The sequence below is a fragment of the Vipera ursinii genome (assembly GCF_947247035.1).
Source record: "Vipera ursinii genome assembly, chromosome: 7".
Lineage (NCBI taxonomy): Eukaryota > Metazoa > Chordata > Lepidosauria > Squamata > Viperidae > Vipera > Vipera ursinii.
In genome coordinates, this window is record NC_139521.1 from 74,726,864 (window position 1) to 74,751,026 (window position 24,163).

General features: G+C 47.1%; 1 protein-coding gene across 1 annotated transcript in view; it reads right to left on the reverse strand.

Annotated features, from left to right (window-relative positions):
• Window positions 1–2,137: 2,137 nt before the first annotated feature.
• Window positions 2,138–24,163, reverse strand: part of SLC4A11 (solute carrier family 4 member 11) — a 125,929-nt gene continuing 103,903 nt past the window's right edge. The window contains exons 14-20 of the mRNA XM_083367134.1: window positions 20,673–20,889; window positions 18,666–18,772; window positions 15,476–15,644; window positions 13,798–13,971; window positions 6,349–6,544; window positions 4,098–4,267; window positions 2,138–3,736 (exon numbers count right to left, since the gene is read on the reverse strand). Coding sequence (XP_083223260.1) covers window positions 3,673–3,736; window positions 4,098–4,267; window positions 6,349–6,544; window positions 13,798–13,971; window positions 15,476–15,644; window positions 18,666–18,772; window positions 20,673–20,889 — 1,097 coding nt within the window. The 3' untranslated portion in view covers window positions 2,138–3,672. The remainder of the gene's footprint in view (window positions 3,737–4,097; window positions 4,268–6,348; window positions 6,545–13,797; window positions 13,972–15,475; window positions 15,645–18,665; window positions 18,773–20,672; window positions 20,890–24,163) is intronic.

Consider the following 24,163-nt stretch of genomic DNA (forward strand, 5'->3'; position numbering starts at 1 on the left):
GCCCTTGAATACCACTCGGAGGCTCCAGCTGGTGCAGAATGCGGCCGCGCGAGTTGTGATGGTGGTCTCCCGATACTCCCATGTTACACCTCTGCTCCGCGAGCTGCATTGGCTTCCGGTTGTCGACCGGGTGAAATTCAAGGTGCTGGTGATGACCTATAAAGCCCTAAATGGCATGGGTCCGGGATATTTGAGGGAACACCTCTTGCCGGGGTTAACTTCCCATTCTCCTGTGCGCTCCCACAGAGAGGGCCTTCTCAGGGTGCCGTCAGTCAGGGAATGTCGACTGGCAGCCCCCAGGGGGAGAGCATTCTCTGTGGGCGCACCTGCCCTCTGGAATCAATTAGATTTAGATTTAGATTTTATTAGATTTATATACCGCCCTTTCCCGAAGGACTCAGGGCGGTTTACAGGGCATTTTAAAATCACATCGATATAAAATACAAAGTTAAAAGAGAATTAAAAGATTAAATTATCCCTGAAAATAAAACCCCAGTTAAAATTCTCAGCCTGGGTCGGAGAGCTCAAAGAGCCAAGTCTTCAGGTCCCGGCGGAATGACCGAAGGTCAGAGGCAGTCCTGAGCTCCGCGGGCAGCTGGTTCCAGAGGGCAGGCGCACCCACAGAAAAGGCCCTCTGCCTGGGTGTTATCCGCTGGCAATCTTTTACCGGCGGTACCCTGAGAAGACCCTCCCTCTGCGAGCGCACAGGACGAAGGGAGCTTGATGCCGGCAGCAGGTGTTCCCTCAGATATCCCGGACCCAAGCCATTTAGGGTTTTATAGGTCATCACCAGCACCTTGAATCTCACCCGAAGGGCAACCGGAAGCCAATGCAGCTCACAGAGTAGAGGTGTTACGTGGGAGTATCGGGAGACCCCCCCATCACAACAATTACCGGTTGAGCTCCGGATGGCTCCCGACCTTCGCTCGTTTCGCCGCGACCTGAAGACTTGGCTATTTGAACTTGCCGGCCTGGACTGAGGGACTAGGATTTTAGATCTTAAATTTTTAAAAAATTTTAAATTTTAGAATGTGTTTTATTGTTTAGGGCTATTTGGTTTAATTTCATTTTAATTTTTGTATATTATGTGCTGTTCATAGTGTTTTAATTGCCCTGTACACCGCCCCGAGTCCCTTGGGAGAGGGGCGGTATATAAATCCAAATAAATAAATAAATAAATAAATAAATAGATAGATAGATAGATAGATAGATAAATAAATGTAAACAGACAGCCAATAGCACTGATGATGTTAGCTAGTTGGGTCATGAAACGTCTGCAAGAAAACAAGCCAGCTCAGAGAGCACCCAGGAACCCAAACCTCGCCCTCACTTCAACCCGAGCTACACATATTCTCCTTCATAGATTCTGCGCTGCGTAGGACTCCCAATTGTGTGAGAAAAGGGACTTATGACCATTTTTCCATAGTTGCGACCGTTGCAGCATCCCTCCCCCCCCGGGTCACGTGATCAAAATTCAGAAACTTGGCAAGGGACTCATATTTATGGAAGGTTGCAGTTGTCCCCGGGCTCACGGGATCGCCCGTTTGCCACCTGCTGACATTTACTACTGCAGTGATTCGCTTAACAACAGTGTCAAGGAAGGTAGTAGAATGGGGGCAAAAGCCCTTGCAACGGATGTCTCCCTTAGCGACACAAATTCTGGGCTCCATTACGGTCATACGTCGAGGACCACCTGTAGCATTTCGGACAAATGGCTGTCCAGTCTCTTCCTAAAAGGTTCCAGTGTTGGAGCACCCACAACGTCTGGTGGCAAGCAGTTCCACTGGTTAATTGCCCTCGCTGATAGGAAATTTCTCCTTAATTCCAGGTTGCTTCTCTCCTCGATTAGTTTCCATCCGTTGCTTCTTGTCCTGCCTTCTGGCGCTTTGGAGAATAGCTTGACTCCCTCTTCTTTGGGGCAGCCCCTGAGATACTGGAAGACTGCTATCCTGTCCCCCCTCGTCCTTCTCTTCATTAAACTGGACATACTGAATTCCAGCAACTGTTCTTTAGGGGGTTGGACTAGAAGGCCTCCAGGGCCCCTTCCAATTCTCTTATTCTATGTTCTTATATTTTCGCTGGGGGGGGGGTTCCTAACGTCCCATGAAACGGGAGAGCGAGAAGGGAAAGGAAAAACAACAACAGACAACGGTCTCAAATATAACACGCGTTATCTTTCTTTTCTTTTTGTCTTTTGCAGGACTTCGGAGGAGGGTTGGAGGGGACCAAAACAGCCCAATGCATAAACAACTGATCAATCCGGAGAAAATTACAAAGTTGAACATCATTCCAGAAATACAATTTCGTGGGGAATGGGGGGGGGGGGGAAACAACAACAACAACAGGGAAGCCCCACGATAGAAATTACCAAAACAAAAAAAAAAAAGAAAGAGAAAAAAGAAAAAGCAACGAGATTAGATCCTTTGGTGACTCTTCTAGGAATTCAAAAGAGTTCTCTGGACGGTCATGGGTTAAAGGTCCCATTCTCCTGGGCTAACTGTGGACGATGGGAATCAACCCCACTCTCCCACCCCCGGCCTATGGAAAGGCACCAAGCTGCAAAAGGCCATCAAACAGCCTCCGACACCAGCAGCAATCCAGAGATGGGAATTTAAAGGCCAGAACCAACACACACACACAGACACACAAAGTAATTATTCACCTCGGCAATCCATATAAACAAGGAAGATCCAAACACAAAACAGCAGGCTGTAGTAGGAATAAAGGAGGGGGGGCAAGGAAATGGGGGAGGGAAAATAAAAGAAGGAGGGCAAGGGGGGGCGTTTACAGTACGGGTTAACACTGATTGCACAAAAATCCTCGCAGTCTCTGGAAAGAAAAAAAAAAAGGCATCGGAACCCCGGGGATACGGTTATTTATCTGCAAAATATATACAGAAAATTTAAGATTCTGCTATGTATAAGTATGTACACAGGAAGTAGTACTTGGGGACTACGGGCCGGGACAGAGAGAGAAAGAGAGAAAGGCTCAAGTCCATAATGCACGTCGGAGGGAGAGGCAGCCCGGGAAATGCCGCCGGGCCAAGTCACGATGGTCGACGAAAAGCAGCTTCCAAGAGAAATCTTGGATATCGTTTTTTTTTCCGGGTGGTGTCGGCCGCTGTCACTCACAGCTGCTGCGACCCTCGCCGCATGTGAAGACGCCCCCTGGTGGAAAGGAGAGGCCGGGGGAAAAAATCCCACGGAGAGGTCATCCGGGTGTCTCCAGCGACCCCCCCCTTGCTCAGGAGATCCTCCGGGGTGCATCTCGTCCAGAAGGCGAGCCGAGTTGAGGGCAGCGAGAGCTGAAACCACAAAGCTCCCGGTTGCATAGAGAATTCACGTCCAACGGAAAAGGGCCTTTCCGGAAAGATCCGGAGTGTATCTGTCTATATAAAAGAAGGGAGAGGGTCTCGCTGGACTCTTCCCCCCCCCCACACACACACTCCCTCCTCAAACCCCGAAACGGGGGAATGGGGGGGGAGCAATTGATTGGTCAATGGCGTCAGTACTTTGGGTAGTAGTTGTAGTGCAGTACAAAAGGAAAGGCGCCGAGGGTGCGGAAACGAACCGACGTCCAAACGAGCAAGTCCCGGTTGGTCAGCAGCTCCCTTTTCCGTTCCGGAAGACCAAAACGAGCGACGAACCGTCGCAAGGACGGAGATCATCGGGGTTAGTGTTCGGCGTCCATGGCGTCTAAATATTTCGCTTCGATGATGCTGGGGAGCAACTTGTATCTGAGCAAGGAGAAGAGGGAAACAGTTCAGAGCAGGGCAACTAAGAGGATCCAAGGCCTGGAGACAAAAACATACGAAGAACGGCTGCGGGATTTGGGTTTGGCTAGTGACTAGTCTAAAGAAAAGAAGAAATAAGGGGGACACGATAGCAGTTATTCCAGTATTTTAGGGACTGCCACAAAGAAGATTTGCAGCCCGCTACATCCCAGCAGGCCAGGCTGAAGATGTAGCTCAACCCAAAATCCAGACGGAGGAGAACAACGAAGCCTGGAAGATAACTGAGGTTACAAAGCCGGGATCTGCAGCCACTCCACCCTGTCAAAAGCCATCTCTGCAAAGGAGGCCACAGCCAAGGTCTTACCTGATCGGGATCATTCCGATCATAATGAGCGGGAAAATCATCTTCATGTAGGGCAGAGGGGACATCCCAAAGCTGCAGAGAATGAGGAGCTGGAGGACCTGCAGGCCGGTGAAGTAATGGATCTTCCTCTGGGGGACCCGGCGGATGTAATGCGTTGGAGGATAGGCCGTCTGGAAGGAAGGGAAAGGTCAGCACCCAACAAATACAGGTAGGGTTTGAGCCAAGGGGGCCCCGTGGTCAGAATGTGGTATTGCAAGCAAAAGCTCTGCCAGCTGTCAGCAGTTCGAATCACTCCAGGCTCAAGGTTGAATCAGCCTTCCATCCTTCTGAGGTCGCTAAAAGGAGGACCCAGATTGTTGGAGGCAGGAGGCTGACTTAGAGAGGGCTATAAGAGCAGTATGAAATGGTATATAAGTCTAAGGGCTATTCTATTCTATTCTATTCTATTCTATTCTATTCTATTCTATTCTATTCTATTCTATTCTATTCTATTCTATTCTATTCTATTCTTCTATTCTATTCTATTATCATTATTCTATTCTATTCTATTCTATTCTATTCTTATTCCATTCCATTATTCTATAATTATATTCTATAATCCTATCCTATCCTATCCTATCCTATTATTCTACTCTACTCTATTCTATTTTATTCTATTCCTATTCTATTCTATTCTATTCTATTCTAATTCCATCATTATTCTATAATTCTATTCTATAATCCTATCCTATCCTATTATTATACTCTATTCTATTCTATTCCTATTCTATTCTCCTATTTTCTATTCTATTCTGTTCTATTCTATTCTAATTCCATTCCATTCTATCATTATTCTATAATTCTATTCTATAATCCTATCCTATCCTATCCTATCCTATCCTATCCTATCCTATCCTATCCTATCCTATCCTATTATTCTACTCTATTCTATTCTTTCTCCTATTTTCTATTCTATTCTATTCTATTCTATTCTATTCTATTCTATTCTATTCTATTCTATTCTATTCTATTCTATTCTATTCTATTCATTCCATTCTATCATTATTCTCTACGTACAGTCACTCATGCGCTTATGACCTCCCGGTTAGACTACTGCAATGCCCTCTACATGGGGCTGCCCTTGAGGACCACCCGAAGGCTTCAACTGGTGCAGAATTCAGCCGCGCGAGTTTTGATGGGAGCTTCCCGATACTCCCGTGTAAGACCTCTTGTCCGTGAGCTGCATTGGCTTCCGGTTGCCCTCCGGGTGAAATTCAAAGTGCTGGTAATGACCTATAAAGTCCTAAATGGCTTGGGTCCGGACTATCTAAGGGAACACCTGCTGCCGGCATCATCTTCCCATCGTCCTGTGCGCCCCCACAGGGAGGGCCTTCTCAGGGTACCGCCGGTTAATGAATGCCGGCGGGTTATTCCCAGGGGAAGGGCATTCTCTGTGGGTGCGCCTGCCCTATGGAACTAACTACCCACGGAACTTAGGACTGCCCCCGACCTTCGCTCATTTCGCCGGGACCTGAAAACTTGGCTCTTCGATCTGTTTGGTCCAGGCTGTGGGGTTGTTAATTTAACTGGGTTTTAGATTTACTCTTGGGGCTTGAATTTAATTTAATTGTTTTTAATTTTTTGTATTCATAGTTTTAACTGCCCTGTAAACCGCCCTGAGTCCTACGGGAATAGGGCGGTATACAAATCCAATAAAATAAATAAATAAATAAATAAATGTAATTCTATTCTATAATCCTATCCTATTATTCTATTCTATTCTATTCTATTCTATTCTATTCTATTCTATTCTATTCTATTCTATTCTATTCTATTCTATTCTATTCTATTCTATTCTTTCATTCCATTCCATATTTTCTATTCTATTCTATTCTATTCTATTCTATTCTATTCTATTATTCTATTCTATTCTATTCTATTCTATTCTATTCTATTCTATTCTATTCTATTCTATTCTTATTTCTAATTCTATTCTATTCTATTCTATTCTATTCTATTCTATTCTATTCTATTCTATTCTATTCTATTCTATTCTATTCTATTCTATTCTATTCTAATCTAAATATCCCATTCTTTTCCATTCTAACCGCGAACCGCAATCAGAGGTGATACAACGGCCGAGTTTCCCGACCCAACACAATCCAACCAGGATCCTGGAGACACAGCACTGAGGAAGCAGCTCGGCCATGGCTCCGTGGGGCTCCGTCCGTCTGGCCCTCCCTCCCTCCCTCCCTCCCCCCTGGCAGCTTACCTGCTCCTTCAGCAAGAGGGCCACCCTCTCGAACAGCTGGTTCCCATCGATGGAGGTGAAGGCGATGTAGAGGAAGAGCCCGTAGAGAACCGGCTTCGGGATCAGCTGGAGCGGGAAAGGAAGCAGCAGGAGCGACAGGCCCACCAAAGAATTGGCCACCAACGTGGTCAGCCGGGTCTCCTTCACACTCACAATGCTAAGGCAAGGAGGAGAGTCGGGGTCAGCGTGTGCAAATTAATAATAATAATAATAATAATAATAAGAAGAAGAAGAAGAAGAAGAAGAAGAAGTTGGAAGGGTCCTTGGAGGTCATCTAGTCCAACCCCCTGCTCAGGCAGGAAACCCTATACCATTTCAGACAATATGGCTGTCCAGTCTCTTCTTAAAAACTTCCAGTGTTGGAGCATTCACCGCTTCCGGAGGCAGGTTGTCCCACTGGTTAGTTGTTCTAACTGTCAGGAAGTTTCTCCTTAGTTCTAGGTTGCTTCTCTCCTTGATGAGTTTCCATCCGTTGCTTCTTGTCCTGCCTTCGGGCGCTTTGGAGAATAGCTTGACTGCCTCTTCTTTGGGGCAGCCCCTGAGATACTGGAAGACTGCTACCATGTCCCCCCTCGTCCTTCTCTTCATTAAACTAGACATTCCCAATTCCTGCAACCGTTCCTTATATCTTTTAGCCTCCAGTCCTTTAATCGCCTTTATTGCTATTCTCTGCACTCTTTTCAGAATCTCAACATCTTTTTTACATTGTGGTGACCAAAACTGGATGCAGTATTCCAGGTGTGGCCTTACCAAGGCCTTGTAAAGCGGTATTAACACTTCACGTGATCTTGATTCTATCCCTCTGTTAATGCAGCCTAGCACTGTGTTGGCTTTTTTGGCAGCTGCAGCATACGGCTGGCTCCTATTTAAGCGATTGTCCACTAGGACTCCGAGATTCCTCTCGCAGTTACTACTATCGAGCAAGGTACCACCTATACTATACCTGTGCATTTGATTTTTCCTGCCTAAATGTAGAACCTTACTTTATTCACCATTGAATTTCATTTTGTTAGAGAGTGCCCAGTGTTCACACACCTGCACACCTGCAGCCGAGGGGTTAATCCATTCATTATTTCGGTATTTCTCACCCTCGGCCACTTGAAGTTACAGGTGGACTTCAACGGCCAGAATTCCCCCCCCCCTTCACCGGCTGAGCTAAGCGAAACACCGGCTCGGAGAGTTTTACCCCATTTTATTACGACGACTGCTGCGTTGTTCAGTTACGTAACCCGGTCGTTAAGCGAAGCTGGCTTTCCCCCTTCCCATGGTCGGAAGGTCGCAAAAGGGGGATCGCCTGACACCGCCCCCCCCCGCGGAGATTGCGACCGTTGTGACTGCGAAGCAGCTTGCCAAAGCATCTGAATTTGGATATCGGGAGAATCATGGGGGTGCTGCAAAGGCTGTTAGGTGTGAAAAATGGTCGGGTTGTTTTTTTTTTTCTTTTAGTGCTGTTGTCACTCGGAAAGGTCAGTAAAGGAACGTTTGTAAGATGAGGACGGCCTGTGTTCTAAGTCCTGACAGTGAGAACAATTGATCAGTGGAACCACCTGCCACCAGAAGCTGTGAATGCTCCAACGGTGAAAGTTTTTAAGAAGAGACTGGACAGCCATTGGTTTGAAATGGTATAGGGACTCCTGCCTGAGCAGGGGGTTGGACTAGATGACCTCCAAGGTCCCTTCCAATATTATTATTGTTGTTGTTGTTATTATTGTCTCCTGCTTGAGCAGGGGGTTTGACTAGATGACCTCCAAGGTCCCTTCCAACATCATCATCATCATCATCATATTATATGATGACAATGATGACGATGATGATGCTTGGATGGGATTAGACGAAAGCTTCCCAGAAATGTTTCCGTCCTAGAACATCAGCAGAGCTGGGAGGGACCTTCGAGGTCATCTAGTCCAACCCCCTGCTCAAGCCCTGTCATCTTCCAACTCTGATCTGAAGCTACAGGCAGTCCTCGAAATTTAGCCCCCCAAATTTAGCCCCCCAAATTTATGTAGCTAAGTGAAACGTTTGTGAAGCATAGTCCCCCCCCCCACACCCCCAGTTTTACGACTTTTCTTGCCCCGGTTGTTCGGCGAATCCCTGCGTTTGTTAAGTCGCACAGTTGTTAAGGGAATCTGGCTTCCCACCAATGGACATCGCTCGTCAGAATGTTGTGAAAGAGGATCACGTGACACCCCCCCCCCTTTGTTTCGCTTAGCAACATAAATTTTGGGCCCAATTACGGTTGTAACTTGAGGACTATCTTTATCCTGGGTTTTTCTTGTTTTTTTTTTTTTTTTTTTTTTGCTTTGATCTAACTTAAGCAAGGTTCCAGCCCCTGAAAAGGCAAAATCCAATTTTCGGGAAACGGTCCGGATAATTTCCATTTCCATCCCCAGCTAATGAATTTCCTTTCAACCTTCTTTTCTAGGCTTCCCTTTAAGGTTTTAAATTTTACATTTTAAACTCTTTGGGGGCTATTAATTTAATTTTATTTTAATTTGTACATTGCACTGTTTTAATTTGCCCTGTAAACCGCCCTGAGTCCCTCGGGAAAAGGGCGGTATATAAATCGAAACAAACAAACAAATAAATAAATAAATAAATTTCTTCCAATCGTCGGAGCTTTAAAAAAAAAGAAAAAGAAAAAAAAGAAAAAAAAGAAATAAATAAATTTAGACTCTGCGGTCTGCTAAGCTTTTATCTCGCCACGCCAGCTCCCCGGCTGCTTTTTAATCTGTCCTGGTTTCAACTACCCAGTTTTTCAACCTTACGTTTCAACCGTCTTTCTCAAAAGCGTTAAAAGAAAAGGGAAATAGGAAAAAAAAAAAAAAGGAAATAGGACAAGTCGAAAAACAGCAGACACAGCTGGGATTTTTTTAAAAAAAGAAACTCCCTTTTCAAGAGACCCAGTTGTTGGATCAACCCTCTGGATCAAACCAAAAAAAAAGTGGTTATTAATTCAGCGTTATTGATCACCCGGAACTAAGTTTCAGCTCTTTTAGCAATTGACGGAAAACACGCGGAATGAACTCTAGGAACCGGAGGGCCACATTGGTGATTTAAACAGAAATTAGCTTGTATGTGCAGTTAGTTCTCGACTTGCGACTTTTCGCTGAGCGACAGCTTGAAGGCGACAACGGATGCTGCTAAAGAAAAGTCTCTCGGTGGGATTTCTTAAGAATCAACACACAGCTGCTTTGTGTGGGGTTGTTTGTTTTTTTTTTACATCAATTTGCATCGGCAAAACCCTACGTCTGAAAGCCACCTGAGGTAAAGGCCGTCCTCGACTTAACAGCGGTTCACTTAGCGACTGTTCAAAGTTACAACGGCAGCGAAAAAAATGTGACCTTTCAACAAGCAAAGTCAATCGGGGATCCAGATTCACTTCACAACTGGGTTGCTGACTTAAGAACTGCAAGTGATTCACTTAACAGGTGTGGCAAGAAAGGTCATAAAATGGGGCGGAACCCACTTAACAAAGGTCTCGCTTAACAACAGAAATTTGGGGCTCAGTTGTGGTCGTAAGTCAAGGGCTTACCTGTACACCGTGTTTCCCCGAAAATAAGACCGGGTCTTATTTGTATTTTTGCCTCCAAAAGAGGCACCAGGTCTTATTTTGGGGGTAGGCCTTACCTCAACTCCGGCACCGACAGCCCCACCCAACCGGTCCACTTCTTCTGGGGCCGAAGTTCTGCAGCTGCATTCGGGCCTGCATTTTGCAGTCGGGCCTTTCCAGAAGGCCTAAGCAGCCGAGTACTGAGCTATGGATTCAATCCATAGCTTGGTGCTCGTCTGCAGAGATCTTGTAGAACCGAGCTATGGATTGAATCCATAGCTTGGTTCTTGGCTGCAGAGGCCTTCCGAAAAGGCCCATGACTGAGAAATAGAGGCCTGGCTGCAGAAGAGGCCTCAGAAGAAGTGGGAGAGGCCTGGCTGCAATGGAAGTGGGTGCAAGGCGCATAGGGCAGATCCACACAACCTCACCCCTGCTCTAGCTTGGTTTTTATGTGTGCGCCTCACCCCAAAACTAGGGTTTATTTTTGGGGTAGGGCTTATATTAGGCCCACCCCTAAAAATCAAGCTAGGGCTTATTTTCTGGGTAGGCCTTACTTTCGGGAAAACAGGGGTAGCTATGGTAACAGCTGGTCTAAAAAGAGCTATAAAACAAGTGCTGCCCTCTTGTGGTGGGGAGCAGCATTTTTTTTTCTTCTTGCCGGCAAGAATAAACTCTCCAAATGTAGCTAGTCCTCACCTTACAAGAGTTCATTTAGTGACCATCCAAAGTTACAATGGCACTGAAGAAAGTGACGTACGACAGTTTTTCACACTTACAACCGTCGCAGCATCCCCGTGGTCACGAGATCAAATTTCAGACGCTGGTCAACTGACTCATATTTATGGCGGTTGCTGTGTTCTGGGTTCATGTGATCATCTTCTGACAAGCAAAACTAAGGGGGGAAGCCAGGTTCACTTAGCAACCGTGTTACTAACTCAACCAACTGCAGGGATTCGCTTAACAACGGTGGCAAGGAAGGTCGTAAAATGGGGCAAAACTCACTTAACGAATGTCTCGCTTCGCACCAAAAATGTAGGGCTCACTTCTGGACGTTAAGTTGAGGACTAGCAGGACTTTTGAAACTTGGCAACTTTAAGACTTGACTTCAACCGTAATTAACAAATAAGAGAGAAAATGCCAAACAATATGTGTAGGAATATAACTTTAATTGTATGATTCACCTTGGTATTAAATGTGGACCATATAGAAAGACACTGCTCATTTTTTTTTAGGACTTCTGAAAAACAGATGACTCATATCCTGAATCCGTTCATTCCGATCATAAGTTGCTTTCCACTTATATAAAATAATTGCCATGCTCTGGGCTCAGCGGAGCAAGGCTTTTTACCAGACGCCAATTTCTCTGTTTTAAGATTACACTTCCAAATTCAAATACAGTTCCCTCGCTGCAGTATGATGTTTCTTTCACAAATTGTACCAACATATGTGATAATCTGAAATCAAAGTGAGGCTATAGCAGAACGAGACCAAATCATATTAGTTTAAAAAAAATTCAAATTTCTCAAAAGGGTGGAACAAAATCAGCCTTTAATTTTAGGATATGAAATTCTATTCTATTCTATTCTATTCTATTCTATTCTATTCTATTCTATTCTATTCTATTCTATTCTATTCTATTCTATTCTATTCTATTCTATTCTATTCCATTCCATTCTATTCTATACTTTCCATTCTACTCTATTCTACTCCTATTCTATTCTATTCTATTCTATTCTATTCTATTCTATTCTATTCATTATTCCAGTCTTATCGTTATTCTATTCCATTCCATTCCATTCTTACCACTACTCTACTCTACTCTACTCTACTCTACTCTGTTCTTATCATTATTCTATTCTATTCTATTCTATTCTATTCTATTCTATTCTATTCTATTCTATTCTATTCTATTCTATTCTATTCTATTCTGTTCCGTTCTGTTATCCTATCCTATCCTATCCTATCCTATCCTGTCCTGTCCTGTCCTGTCCTGTCCTGTCCTGTCCTATCCTATCCTATCCTATCCTATCCTATCCTATCCTATCCTATCCTATCCTATCCTATCCTATCCTATCCTATCCTATCCTATCTCTGACACTTTTTCCTGTTTTTTTCTTGTCTTATTATGCTGGGAGAGGCAAATTGGTCCCACAGCTGCCAACCTGCTTCCTGACCCTTTCCGTGGGACCCATCAGCTCTGATCACTTGAGAAAAGAGGCATTTCTTATTTTTTTTAATCAAATAGCCAGGGAGAAAGCAATGCAATGCAAATCCCCAAAGATGCATTAACAGACTGCACACATAGACCCAGAATATTTGCAACATGAATTTAGATGATATTTACCTTATTTATTTCAAATGTTTTTATAAACGCATACAGCTAGTCCCCGATGTACGACCGCGATGGAGTCCAAAATTCCTACTGCTAAGCGAGACAGTTGACCTTTGCCCATTTTTACAACCTTACTTGCCACAGCTGTTAAGTGAATCACCGCAGTTGTTATTAACACGGTTGTTAAGTGACTCCGGCTCCGCCTGTTGACTTTGCTTCTCAGAAGGTCGCAAAAGGGGATCGCGTGACCCCAGGAGAATGCAAACGTCATATATATGAATCAGTTGCCAAGCGGCTCAATTCTGATCACATGGCCATGGGGAGGCTGCAACCGTCGTAAGTGTGAAAAATGGTCTTAAGTCGCTTTTTTCACTGTCGTAACTTCCAAAGGTCACTAAACGAATGGACGTTAAGTCGAGGACTACTTGTAGCTAAGGGTTCACTCCAGTGGTGGGATTCTAATACCTGAACATCCGCTTCTCTGCGTGGATGCAGGCCTGGGCCTCCGAGGCCTAGAATGGACTTCCAGAAGTGACATCCATGCATTTCCGGTAGGCCATTCTAGGCCTGGGAGGCCTCCTCCAGGCTTAGAATGGACTTCTGGAAGTGGCATCCATGCACTTCCTGTGGGCTATTCTAGGCCTGGGAGACCTCCTCCAGGCCTCCGAGGCCTAGAACGGACTTCCGGAAGTGGCATCCATGTACTTTCTGTGGGCTGTTCTAGGCCTGGGAGGCTTCCTCCAGGCCTAGAATGGACTTCTGGAAGTGACATCCACGCACTTCTGGTGGGCCGTTCTAGGCCTGGGAGACCTCCTCCAGGCCACCGAGGCCTAGAACGGACTTTCGGAAGTGGCATCCATGTATTTTCTGTGGGCTGTTCTAGGCCTGGGAGGCCTCCTCCAGGCCTAGAATGGACTTCTGGAAGTGACATCCACGCACTTCCAGTGGGCCGTTCTAGACCTGGGAGACCTCCTCCAGGCCTCCGAGGCCTAGAACGGACTTCCAGAAGTGGCATCCATGTACTTTCTGTGGGCTGTTCTAGGCCTGGTAGAATGGACTTCTGGAAGTGGCATCCATGCACTTCCTGTGGGCTATTCTAGGCCTGGGAGACCTCCTCCAGGCCTCCAAGGCCTAGAACGGACTTTCGGAAGTGGCATCCATGTATTTTCTGTGGGCTGTTCTAGGCCTGGGAGGCCTCCTCCAGGCCTAGAATGGACTTCTGGAAGTGACATCCACGCACTTCCAGTGGGCCGTTCTAGGCCTGGGAGACCTCCTCCAGGCCTCCGAGGCCTAGAACGGACTTCCAGAAGCAGCATCGGTTCAGCCGGTTCTCTGAACTCAACAAAATTTAGCTACCGGTTCTACCGAATCAGTGCAAACCAGCTGAATACCACTACTAGTTCACTCCTTCCCCACTCCCATTTCAATTTTTGGTGGATTTCAGGAACTGGTGGCCAGCTCAGTCCTACAAACCCATGAAACGGCTTTTGACCCAACCGAAACAGAGCAAGGTCTACTCAGGACTTACGTCTCATAGATGTGTCCATTCTCAACTCTTTCCTCAACGTAAGCCAGGGCTCGGACGTGCATCGGCGAGTGAGGAAAGGCAGCGTGGATCCAGGGTAATCCGAAGGCGGACAAGCCCGTGTTGATCAGCGCTACCAGGAGCAGGTCCCAGTGATAGGCTGTTCCCTTCACCAACCTGGAATAAAATGCTTGTTAGTCAGGATTCGTCACGGGAACACTGGGCCGAACCAGAACAATCTGTAACCCAAGAATCGGAACAACAGGCCTCCAATGGAAGAGAATGGCCGCAGCTCCGGGTGGAACTATGGGGTCCTTGGTGCTCTCTGAGCTTAATTGTTTTCTTGCAGACATTTCATAACCCAACTAGGTAACATCATCAGTGCTAGAAAGGAGGGGGGGCTGTGGATTGGAGGAGGAGGAGGACTGTGGGGTCCTGGGCGCTCTCTGAGCTTAATTTTCTTGCAGACGTTTCATGACCCAACTAGGGAACATCATCAGTGCTAAGAGAGGGCGTTTATGGATTGGAGGAGGAGGAGGAGGACGACGACTTTGGGGTCCTTGGTGCTCTCTGAGCTTCGTTGTTCTCTTGCAGACATTTTATGACCCATCTAGGTAACATCATCAGTGCTAGAAGGGAGTGGGGTTTGCAGAGAGGAGGAGGAGGAGGAGGAGGAGGAGGAGGAGGAGGAGGAGGAGGAGGAGGAGGAGGAGGAGGAATGACAACTGTGGGGTCCTTGGTGCTCTCTAAGCTTGGTGATTTTCTTGCAGACATTTCATGACCCAACTAGGTAACATCATCAGTGCTAGAAGGGAGTGGGTAACAAGTGGGTGACAAGCTTACCCTGGAAGCATAGGGTATTTGTTAGCGTCTTGGTATTATCTTGATTCGGCTGATGTTTGCTGTCTGAACTGATGATTTCTTGACTGGGTTACTGCTTATTACTTGGCTGGTGGTCTAGTATTAATCTTGGCGTCAAATCACTGCTTAACTGCGTGTTGAATACTGACCATGTTACCTAGCTGGGTCATGAAACGTCTGCAAGAAAGCAGCCAATAAAGGAGAAGATTTGTGGCTTAGGATTGAAGTGGAGGTTCCCTGCTTCTCTCCGAGCTCGGCTGTTTCCTTGGCAGACGTTTCGTCACCCAAAAGAGGGAACGGCACTGATGACGTTACCTAGTTGGGTGATGAAACGTCTGCCGGGAAACTACCAAGGTCAGTGAGCACTAAGGATTTATTTTATTTATTTTAATTCCATTTATTATCCCGCCCTTCTCCGAAGACTCAGGGCGGCTTACACACTTAATCCCTCCACTGGAGAACCTGGCCTTTGGCCTACGTTCATTTCGCTGCAAAAAAAAAAAAAAAGTCTTCAGGTTTAACACTTTAAGAGTCAAATTCTAGTTTCATTTTTTTTTAAAGAGCGGGAAGCAAACGGGGTGGCGGAGAGATTTTTATAACTCTGCGGACCGACTTGCAGAGCGAGCCGTTGTTCAGAAATGCTGCAGAAACTCTTCGGTTGGAGCTCGTTGCGCCGGCAACGATGGCCGGTGCAACTCTGCGCGCCCTCAGAGTTTCCCCGTTTTGGTGACCAGACGGGGGGGGGGGGCCCTCAGCCGGGGGAATCCGAAACCTGAAATAGAAAAAAAAAGCTTCACGGGGCCGGGGTGGAACAGCTTACCTGTTCTCGGGTGCGTTGGTGAGCGAGGCCACGATGTTTTGCTCTATGAAGAAAAGCATGGAGAGCAAGAAACCCAGGCCCATCGCGCTCATAACCGAGCCGAGATGGAGATCTTTCAAGGGCGCCAGGACGAACAAGCTCTCCGACTGATTGTAGTTAAATTTGGACACTGGAAAAAAAAAATGAGGGAAAACCGACAGAGTCATGATAAACGGGTGGGTGCTCCATCCTTGGACGTCTTCGAGAAGAGACTGGACAACCATTTGCCCGGGATGGTAAGGTCTTATAAGGGGTGTGTGTGTGTGTGTGTCCAGCCTTGGCAACTTTTAAGACTTGTGGACTTCAACTCCCAGAATTCCCCAGCCAGCTATTTCCTCCCTCCTTCGGAATTCTGGGAATCCCAAGTCCACAAATTTTAAAGGGGGACAATCAGCAGGAGGTGAAGAGTTCTAGTCCCACCTTAGGCACGAAAGCCGGCTTCGGGACTTTGGGGCAATCACCAGGAGACAGTGAGTTCTAGTTTTATCTTTGACCTGAAAGCTGGCTGGGTGACTGTGGGCCAAACACCAGGAGACGGTGAGTTCTAGTTTTATCTTTGACGTGAAAGCTGGCTGGGTGACTGTGGGCCAAACACCAGGAGATGGTGAGTTCTAGTTTTATCTTGGACGTGAAAGCTGGCTGGGTGACTGTGGGCCAAACACCAGGAGATGGTGAGTTCTAGTTTTATCTGTGACGTGAAAGCTGGCTGGGTGACTGTGGGCCAAACACCAGGAGATGGTGAGTTCTAGTTTGACGTGAAAGCTGGCTGGGTGACTGTGGGCCAATCATCAGGAGATGGTGAGTTCTAGTTCTATCTTTGACAGGGAAGCTGGCTGGGTGACTGTGGGCCAGTCACCAGGATATGGTGAGTTCTAGTTCTACCTTTGACATGAAAGCCGGCTGGGTGACCTTGGGCCAATCACCAGGCGATGGCGAGTTCTAGTTCTATCTTTGACATGAAAGCCGGTTGGGTGAATGTGGGCCAATCACCAAGTGAGGGTGAATTGTAGTCCTACCTCAGGCATGAAAGCTGGCTGGGTGACTTTCGCTCCAACACCAGGCGACAGTGAGTTCTAGTCCTGTCTTAGGCCGGAAAGCCAGCTGCCTAACTTTGGGCCAGTCCCTCTCTCTCAGCCCAACCAAAGTAGCAACTATTAGGTGTGTTCAGCACTTTTGAGTTATTTATAAATAATAATAAAGGTGGGATACAAATAAATAGATAAAAAATAAATAAAATAAACAGGGATAATACAGGAGGGTCTTCCATCTAAGCTGCTGTGATTTATTTTGTGTATCCTTCCAGGGAAAGTAGAACCACGAGGTTTGAAAGTATGGAGAGGTTGTGACAGCCTCTCCAGCAGGGAAATTTGTCGTGTCAAGTCAACACAACTGCAGAGGTTTTGCCCCTTTTTCTGGTTCCAAACGAATGGAATGCGACCCACACAAAAAAAGGGGAATTGTGAGATTTCTTCATTTCCTTTTGATTCATGTCCCCCCGTCTCCAATCCACGTCATTCGGAGAATGGAAAGAATTGGGGTGGTTTTTTTTTCCTTCCTACGGCGGAAAAGTCAATCTGTTTGACCATCACAGCCGCGGATCATATTTTAAGATTTCCTTCGACGTGTGATGCTCCTAGCCTAGCAGATGTTCTGGATCGTTTGCGCCGTTTAATTAGGAAAATACAAAGTAGCAGCAAAAAAAAAAAAAATCAAACCCGGAGGGGAAAAAAAACGCTGGGTCAACATTTGTCACCTTTACATCTGTATGTCCGTCAGCGGTTCTTCCTGCCTCTGGTAACGAGGCAGGCTTTTTGCTGGCTACCAGAATAATTGGGGGAAAAAAATAAAGTTTTTTCTTTCTCAAAAAAAAAAGGCAAACAAAAAAAGTGCCTTTTTTGTGATAGTGAAATTAAACTGTGGACTAGAATCATTCGGAGAACTTAATGCCTGTGAATACAAGCGTGGTGCCGAGCAAGGAAATATGTGGAAGAGTTGAAAGGAACTCGCTCAGGCAAAGTTGGAGACATTTCTTGTGAGGATATAGATTGGGACTTGGAATAATAATAATAATAATAATAATAATAATAATAATAATAATAATAATAATAATAACAACAACAACAACAAAACAACAATAATAATGTTGGAAGGGACCTTGGAGGTCATCTAGTCCAACCCCCTGCTCAGGCAGGAGCAGGTAGTTTGACAGGGATCTGTTTTGTGATGCATTTTGTTTGTTTCTATAAGGCTGTTATTATTTTTATATTAAAAAAAACACTCAAGGTGGTAAATACATCCACCTCACCTTCCTCCTCCTATTTTCCTAACAACAGCCCTGTGAGGTGGGTTGGTCTGAGAGAGCGAGAGTGATTAGCCCAAAGTCACCCAGCTGGCTTTTGTGCCTAAGGCTGGACTAGAACTCACCGTCTCCTGGTGATTGGCCCAAAGTCACTCAGCTGGCATTTATTCCTAAAACAGAACTAGAACTCACCGTCTCCTGGTGATTGGCCCAAAGTCACCCAGCTGGCTTTCGTGCCTAAGACAGGACTAGAACTCACCGTCTCCTGGTGATTGGCCCAAAGTCACCCAGCTGGTTTCATGCCTAAAACAGGACTAGAACTCACCGTCTCCTAGTGATTGGAAATTCGGGCACTTGGCAACCGACTCCTATTTTTTTACCACATTTGCAGCATCCCGGGGGTCACGCGATTCCCCCCCCCCCTTTGGCCACCTTCTGACGAACAAAGTCAATGGGGGAGAAGCCCGATCCGCTTAACAACCGTGCGACTACGTGAACAACGGCCGTGATTCACTTAACAACAGTGGCCGAGAAGGTCATAAAACGGGGCAAAACTCAAACTCAACTCGCTTAGCGGCAATAAATTTTTTTAGGCCCCCGTCCCAGTCGTTAAGGTGAGGACTCCCTGTCCTTTCGGACTGGCGAGGTTTTATCTCAATGCAGCCCTGCAATAAAACAGAATTTGCTCCTTCTTCTCTGGTCCGTCTGGGAAGGCGGACCAGCACTTCGCAAGGATATAGAACCCTTGGCTACGAGGCTCGCGGCCAATAAATTCAATAAAATCAATTAATGCCCCCAAATCTCTGCTCCCTTCCCTTCAAAAATCCCTCTCCCCCCCTCCAGTTGACCTACTTTTTATTTCCTCGAAGAAGTGGGATCCGATCACGGAGAAGGTGAGGACGGAAATAGGCAACGCGCAATCCGCCAGGATTTCACGGACCCGGGGATGAAGGTAGGGGCTGCAAACGGAATCAGAAACACCCAGTCAGGACCACCAGCTGCCCTCCTGGAGTGGGGTTGAAAGATCAGGATGGCACTGCAAATGTTTATGACCCAACGGAAAGGGCTGGTGGCGGGATTCAGCCCCCACACACACACACTTCGGCGGAACCGGTAGCTCATTTTTTTCTTGCCCAGGCCCGGAATGGACTTCCGGAAGCAGCGTCCAGGCAGAGAACCGGCGGTTCGCCGATTTGAATCCCACCACGGAAAGGGGCCAGTTTCAGCTGCACACGGGTCAACAGCATCACAAGAATGTGTCCCAAGAGGCGTGTTGGTCACATTTTGAAGGCTGGTCAAGATGCCGACATCCACGCCTAGCTGAGAGGCTGGTTCATCCTTCAGCCATCCCTTCCCTGTGGCATTCGGTTCAGCCAGGTCTAGCCTGTAAGGGGTTTTCCTTGGAAAAAGGAGGGTACGTGGAGTCCTTGGTGCTCTCTGAGCTGGGTGGTTTTCTTGCAGGCGTTTCAGGACCCAACTAGGTGACATCATCAGTGCAAGAAGGGAATGGGCTTTGTAGATAGGAGGAGGAGGAGGAGGAGGACTGTGGGGTCCTTGGAGCTCTCTGAGCTTGGCTGTTTTTCTTGCAGACATTTCATCACCCAACTAGGTAACATCCTCAGGGCCAGAAGGGTGTATAGGGAGGAGGAGGAGGAGGTGGAGGAGGAGGAGGAGGAGGAGAATGACGACTGTGAGGACCTTGGTGCTCTCAGAACTTGTTTTTTTCTTGCAGATGTTTCATGACCCAACTAGGTGACTTTATCAGTGCAAGAAGGGAATGGCTTGGAGGAGGAGGAGAGGAGGAGGAGGAGGAGGAGGAGGAGGAGGAGGAGGAGGAGGAGGAGGAGGAGGAGGAGGAGGAGAAACGACGACTGTGGGGTCCTTGGTGCTCTCAGAGCTTGGTGGTTTTCTTGCAGATGTTTCATGAACCAAGTGGGTAACATCAGCAGTGCTAGAAGGAATAGAGGGTTGAGGAAGAGGAGGAGGAGGAGGAGGAGTACTATGACTGGGGGGTGCCTGGTGCTCTTTGAACTGGGTGGTTTTCTTGCAGACGTTTCATGACCCAACTGGATAACATCATCAGTGCTAGAATGAAGTGAGGCTAGAGGAGGAAGAGGAGGAAGACAATGACAATGTCGACTGTGGGGTCCTTGGTGCTCTCAGAGTGTGTCTTTTCCTTGCAGACGTTTCGTGACCCAACTAGATAACATCATCCAGGAGGGATGTTTATACAGAAGCAGATCGCTCTGTCGGCGTCGCGAGGCAGTTCTGCTTTCTTCTCGTTCGTCCCCTGATCAGGCTGTTCTTCACCCTTAGCTGGTTTGTCCGAGTTGGTAGCTCTTCCTACCGAGTTCCTTTAGCCCCTACCGTGCAACTCTTCTGAGGCCTCCTTCCGTTATATATTCAAGATGGACGGGGCTTAATATTTATTTGTTATCTACATATAGGGGGTGGGTGGGTCTACACATCTGTCCCATCATATAGTAGGTTTAGCCGTGTCTCGTGTCTGCGTTCCCTCCGAGAGCGGGCAGCTAAATTTCATTTTTGATGAGTTGCCGTTGTGCCCGCAGTTAAAAAAAAAAAAGACAATAAAGGTTATGTTATCTTATCTTTGTCTCCTCTCTCTTCACTGGCTTTCCTCTCTCTAAGGCTGACCATTTTCTTACACCGTTTTTGGGCTCCTCTCTCATAACGGGCACAAGGCAACATTCCTCAACCGGGGCAACTTCCAAGAGGCCCGGCTGGGGAATTCTGGGAGTTGAAGTCCACGCATCTTCCCAAGTTGTTGACAAACGCCAACAACAACGAAAACCCCGCCAGCCATTGGCATCAATTGATAACGCGCCACAAACGGCTCACCTTTTCTTGAACTGGTAGAGAGTGTGCCCAAGCCACAGCGTGCCCAGCATGAGCATCAGACTCAGGACGGCGGTTTCCCGCCCCTCGTGCGCGGCGACCGAAGGACCGTCGCTCTCGTTCCCCATCGAGGGACGTTCTGTTGAGATGTTCAGCAGGAGAGTGGTGTTGTTGATGGACAACGTTTGCGTCCTTGGGCCGTGGTAGTAGTTGGTGAAAACTGGGGAAAAGAAAACGAACAATTTTAGGGCCGGCGGACGGGCAAAAATCTCGATTCCGCGCGTCTTTCTTTGGAGACACGCCCGCACTTGGGTTAGAATCAGCAGAAAGAGTCCAGGCAGTGCTCAATTTACAACGGTTCACTTAGCGACCGTTCAGAAGTTACAAAGGCACTGGGGGGGGGGGAAAGGGACTCAGGACCGTTTTTCACACTTAACGACCGCTGCAGCATCCCCGGGGGGTCACATGATCCAAATTCAGATGCTTGGCAACTGACTCGTATCTAGGACGGTTGCGGTGTTGCGGGCTCAAGTGATCCCCTTTTGCGACCTTTGTCAGCCTTAAGTTGCCAACTGAACAACCGCGGCGATTCACTTAGCAACCACGGCATAGAAAAGATCGCAAAATGGGGCAAAATTCACTTCGAAGCCCTCTTTGCTTAGCAACATCAATTTTGGGCTCCCTTGCGGTCGTAGGTCAAGGACTACCTGTGTTAATGCTCGCATTTACCTTCATTTCTGAAATGGGAAAGGATCTCCTGCCCGAGCGGGGTGGGTGGTTGGGTTGGACTAGAGGACCTCCAAGGTCCCTCCCCACTCGGTTATCCTGCTACCTGTTATCAATTCATCAGTGGAACGACTTGTCTCCCAAAACTGTGGGTGTTCCCATCACAGGAGGTTAGCAAGAAAAGGGCGGACAACCCGTTTGTCTGAAATGGTAAGAGGCTCTCCTGCTCGAGCAGGGGGTTGGTCTAGAAGACCTCCGGGGGGTCCCTTTTGAAGTCTGGTATGCTGTATGTACGGAAGGCTACCTTTTGCCTTTGGTTAATCCCTTCCCAAAGTTTTAGCGGGGCGATCAATTTGCAGCAAAACATTCATCGGGGCAGCCGAAGGACTGGCTAAGGTGTCAGCAGCTGCAACCTCCTAACAAAACTCTGTGTGTGTGTGTGTGTGTGTGTGTGTTTGTCTGTGTGCTGGGAGAGTTATTTAAGGTCCCTCTGATCCCATTAGCCGTCTCTTGTTTGCTTCGACGGCTGTTTTGCCCTTGTGCTTTCCTGCCGGAGTGCAGAAGTCAAGATCAAAGGGGGGAAAAAATCCGGTGGATAGGTACAGCTAAATCACCGGCGTTGAAAAACAAAATATAATTAGGCAGCTGAAAAGGAACGGGCAGCAGCTTTGCAGACATCCCCCCCCCCCCGCTCTGACAAGCCCCCTCCACAAACCCGGAATGTGATAAAAGCTTTAGGAATGAAAAGGGATATTTGCCTAATCCTTCCTTTCAGAAGAGAAGCGAACAGCTGGACGGATGGAGGGCGCTTCCGAAAGCCACGGGGTCCATTTGAAAAATAAAATAATAATAATAAAAAAAAAGAAGATCAAGAGACGAAATGAAAACGAAGGGTTTTTAAAGTTGTTTTCCGGCAGGGCAGGACAGGGAGAGAGTGAGTCGGGGGGGGGGGAGAAGAAGAATGGAAACAAGTGATTGACATCACTCGCCTTTGATGAAGGAAATTACGGCAAATGTTGTAATGCCCTTGGTTCTCCGCTGAGCCGCAATCAAAGCGCGATCCCTTTCATCCTGAAAAGCTGAGCTGAGCGCAGACCCCGTGGCCTTCCCACCAGCTGCAACCCTGCCTAACCCCGTGACAAAAATGAGGGATGACGGCCCGTCTAACTTTGCGAGCAATCCACTAAGCTGGCAGGGATAGCCAATACTCCAGAAGACAGGCTTATCATACAGGAGGATCTGGACAGACTCGAACACTGGGCGCTATCTAACAAAATGAAATTCAATGGTGAAAAAAGTAAGGTTCTACATTTAGGCAGGAAAAACCAAATGCACAGGTATAGTATAGGTGGTACCTTGCTCAACAGTAGTAACTGTGAGAGGGATCTCGGAGTCCCAGTGGACCATCCCTTAAATAGGAGCCAGCCGTGTGCTGCAGCTGCCAAAAAAGCCAACACAGTGCTAGGCTGCATTAACAGAGGGAGAGAATCAAAATCAGGTGAAGTACTAATACCACTTTACAATGCTTTGGTAAGGCCACACCTGGAATACTGCATCCAGTTTTGGTCACCACGATGTAAAAAAGATGTTGAGACTCTAGAAAGAGTACAGAGAAGGGCAACAAAGATGATTGGGGGACTGGAGGCTAAAACATACAAGGAACGGTTGCTGGAATTGGGTATGTGTAGTTTAATGAAGAGAAGGACGAGGGGAGACAGGATAGCAGCCTTCCAGTATCTCAGGGGCTGCCCCAAAGAAGAGGCAGTCAAGCTATTCTCCAAAGCACCAGAAGGCAGGACAAGAAGCAACAGATGGAAACTAGTCAAGGAGAGAAGCAACCTAGAACTAAGGAGAAACTTCCTGACAGTTAGAACAACTAACCAGTGGAACCACCTGCCACCAGAAGCTGTGAATGCTCCAACACTGGAAGTTTTTAAGAAGAGACTGGACAGCTATTTGCCTGAAATGGTATAAGGTTTCCTGCCTGAGCAGGCGGTTGGACTAGACGACCTCCAAGGTCCCTTCCTTCTTCTTCTTCTTCTTCTTCTTCTTCTTCTTCTTCTTCTTCTTCTTCTTCTTCTTCTTCTTCTTCTTCTTCTTCTTCTTCTTCTTCTTCTTCTTCTTCTTCTTCTGCTGTAAGGAAGCCAGCTTGCTGAATGATGGGACTGCTAGGGTCAATGTATCTAAAGTGGGGGAAAGCAGACCCCCCCCGGACGGTGTGGAAATGAGGGATGGAAAGCTATGGGGTAACACAAGGGGTGTGGGAGGCCCAGGGCCCCCCCTACCTGAAGCAACCTGTTTTTTGTTTTTTTTACAGCCTTGTGTGAAGCACCCTATTTAACATCCATGGAGATTCTCCATCATCCAAGTCGTTGCTGCCTCAAAAGGTGCTTTTTTAAAAAAAAAAAGGCAACTGGACTTTGTTTCTCCTTGAAGACGTTTCCCTTCTCATCCAAGAAGCTTCATCGGTTGCTAGTGAACGGTGCGGGATGGAAGGATTTATATTCCTCGCAGTCCTCTGGTCGTGAGGACTCTCTCCCAGAGTCGTTGAGGCCAAGTGGAGGTTTATCTGATACTTGCAGGCTTATTTAGCGCCCAGATAAACCCCAAAGAACAGATTTTATTTTCCTGGGCTCCAAGATCACCGCAGACGGGGACTGCAGCCAAGAAATTAAAAGACGCTTGCTCCTGGGGAGGAAAGCCATGGCAAATCTAGACAGCATACTAAAAAGCAGAGACATCACCCTGCCAACAAAAGTGCGTATAGT